Below are 2,296 nucleotides of genomic sequence, written 5' to 3'. Positions count from 1 at the left end.
GTCTCCCTATCTTACCCAGACTGGAAATGTAGCAGCCAGTCAGGGGCTTGATCCCACTGCTGATTACCACAGAATCTTCAACCTGCTGTGTTTCTAACCTGGCCAATTTGCCCCTCCTTAGACAGCCTAGTGAAGCCCTGCTCCCAGGGTCTCACTATATATTAATGTCAAACTTAGTGTAAACCTGTAATTGGTTTAGCCCTGCTGCAGCTTGGAACTCCCAAGCTCAAGGATCCACTAGCCTCATCCTCCCCTGTATCAGCGCTTATAGGTGAGTGCCACCAGGTCTATGCTTGAAATAATAACAATGATAACAACATTTATATAATCTCTACTATTTGCCAAACACTGTACTAAGTGCTTTATAGATACCATTTCATTTGAATCCACATAATTGCCCTGAAAGGCAGGTGCTATTATTATCCTCATTTTATAGATGATGAAACTGAGGCAAATAGAAGTTAAATGACTTGCCCAGGGTCACACAACTAGTAAGTATCTGAAGTCAGATTTGAACTCAGGTCTTCCTGACTCTAGATTTGGTGCTCTCTCCACCATGCTGTCTAGCTGCCTCTTGAAATGGCATGGTATTATTTATTATGATTTCTTTCAGAATCTAACCATTTAATCTTGCAACCATGAATTTTGTTTTCTGAGCATGGTTTTGCTTTTAATCTCTTCATACATTCCAAAAGCTTTGCAAAACTTTCCCCTTTTAATCCAGGTACCATATCAATGTTCTTACCTGCCACATGTTTTAACATCTGGTCACTTCTTGTTGAACTGTCATCATAATGCTCGAAAAGTGAAAATGCTGTAGGAATGTTTTCTAGAGAAGCTGTGCTCTCCATCGCAGAAAGGAGCCTGTCCGGGAGAAGACATTTCTAGGTAAGTGAGGAAATTGTGTTCACAAGGTAACACAAAAATGAAAGGGGAAATGCAGTTTTCTACCCATAATGTGGGACCTTAAGGAGTCCAGAAAGGTCACAGACTCTTTCTAAATTTGAAAGTTTATATGCAAAATCTATTTTAACCAGAATCTACATATTTGGTCTTATAGTTTTATTGTATTTACTTTTGAATCAAAATCCTTAAAACAGAAAGGATGCTGTCAAATAATTTGGCTTTGACATTTATACCTTGTAAGTTGTACAATCCATTATCAAAATCCCTGCTATGATTCCTATGGTTAATTAGACCTATTAGTTTCCTCTCTTCATACATTGTTTTCTAGAGGTTGACCTTTCCCTCCAAAACAGTGAAGATTCTAATATCATCTTGTTAGAACCCCAAGAATCTGGGGGCCTCCTTGCTATTTTTATCTTCTGTCATCAGGCCTCTTACATGGGTCCTAGGGCACTTGAATAGGAAAATGTCTGAAAGAGATTTCTCTACAGGCTCGATCAGGCATCCAGGGCCTTGGGAGGGGGTGAAGGTTCAGAGGAGATGTCCATAGAGCTCAAAGTGTGACCAGTCATCTGGAGGGGGTGAATGTAGAATGAGGAAGATGAATGCTTTTGCCTGGCAACCAGTCACAGTTTTGCCTAAATAGTCTGCATATAAATACTTCATGTCTTTCTGAACACAGTCATACTTTGCCACCTTCACCATTAAATGTTGTTGTTGTTGTTGAGTGGTTTCAGTTGTGTCCAACTCTTTGTGACTCCATTTGTAGTTCTCTTGGCAAAGATGCTAAAGGGGTTTGCCATTTCCTTCTCCAGCTCATTTTACAAATGGAGGCAAACATAATTAAGATACTGGAGTGGTTTGCCATTTCCTTTTCCAGCTCATTTGACTGATGAAGAAACTGAGGCAAACCCCTGGGTTAAGAGACTTGCCCAGAGTCACACAGCTACTAAGTGTCTGAGACCAGATTTGAACTCAGGAAGATGAGTCTTCCTGTTTCCAAGTACATTGCTTTATTCACTTTGCCTCCTAGCTGCGTTCACCATTAAATACACCAATTAAATAAAGCTTCACCATTAATGACACTAGGAAACTGAACTAACTGATCATTAAATTTTAGATCTAACATTCTAACATCAAGAATTCATGGTTCTCCCTTCCTGTGAAACTCTATCTGCCTATTCTCCTCAAGCAAGAAGGAACTCCCCAATCATGGGCTCAGGGTGGTTGACACAATTCCATAAGTCTAGGGTTCTCCCAGATTAGTCTTTGGTATTATATTGCTAGGCAGCTAGGTGGCACAGTGGATTGAGTGCTGGGCCTAGCCTGATCTTCCTGAGTTCAAATCTGGCCTCAGACACTCACTAGCTGTGTGACCTTGGGCAAGTCA

The 2,296-nt window shown here is 40.7% G+C and overlaps 1 protein-coding gene across 1 annotated transcript in view; it reads right to left on the bottom strand.

Annotated features, from left to right (window-relative positions):
• Window positions 1-2,296, bottom strand: part of CMYA5 (cardiomyopathy associated 5) — a 121,413-nt gene that overhangs the window by 59,310 nt on the left and 59,807 nt on the right. The window contains 1 exon segment of the mRNA XM_027863342.1: window positions 746-864. Coding sequence (XP_027719143.1) covers window positions 746-864 — 119 coding nt within the window.

This window comes from Vombatus ursinus, unplaced genomic scaffold, assembly GCF_900497805.2.
Source record: "Vombatus ursinus unplaced genomic scaffold, bare-nosed wombat genome assembly UNPS02014772.1, whole genome shotgun sequence".
NCBI lineage: Eukaryota > Metazoa > Chordata > Mammalia > Diprotodontia > Vombatidae > Vombatus > Vombatus ursinus.
The sequence above is the reverse complement of the archived record's forward strand: the minus strand, read 5'-3'. Positions and strand labels throughout refer to the sequence as shown.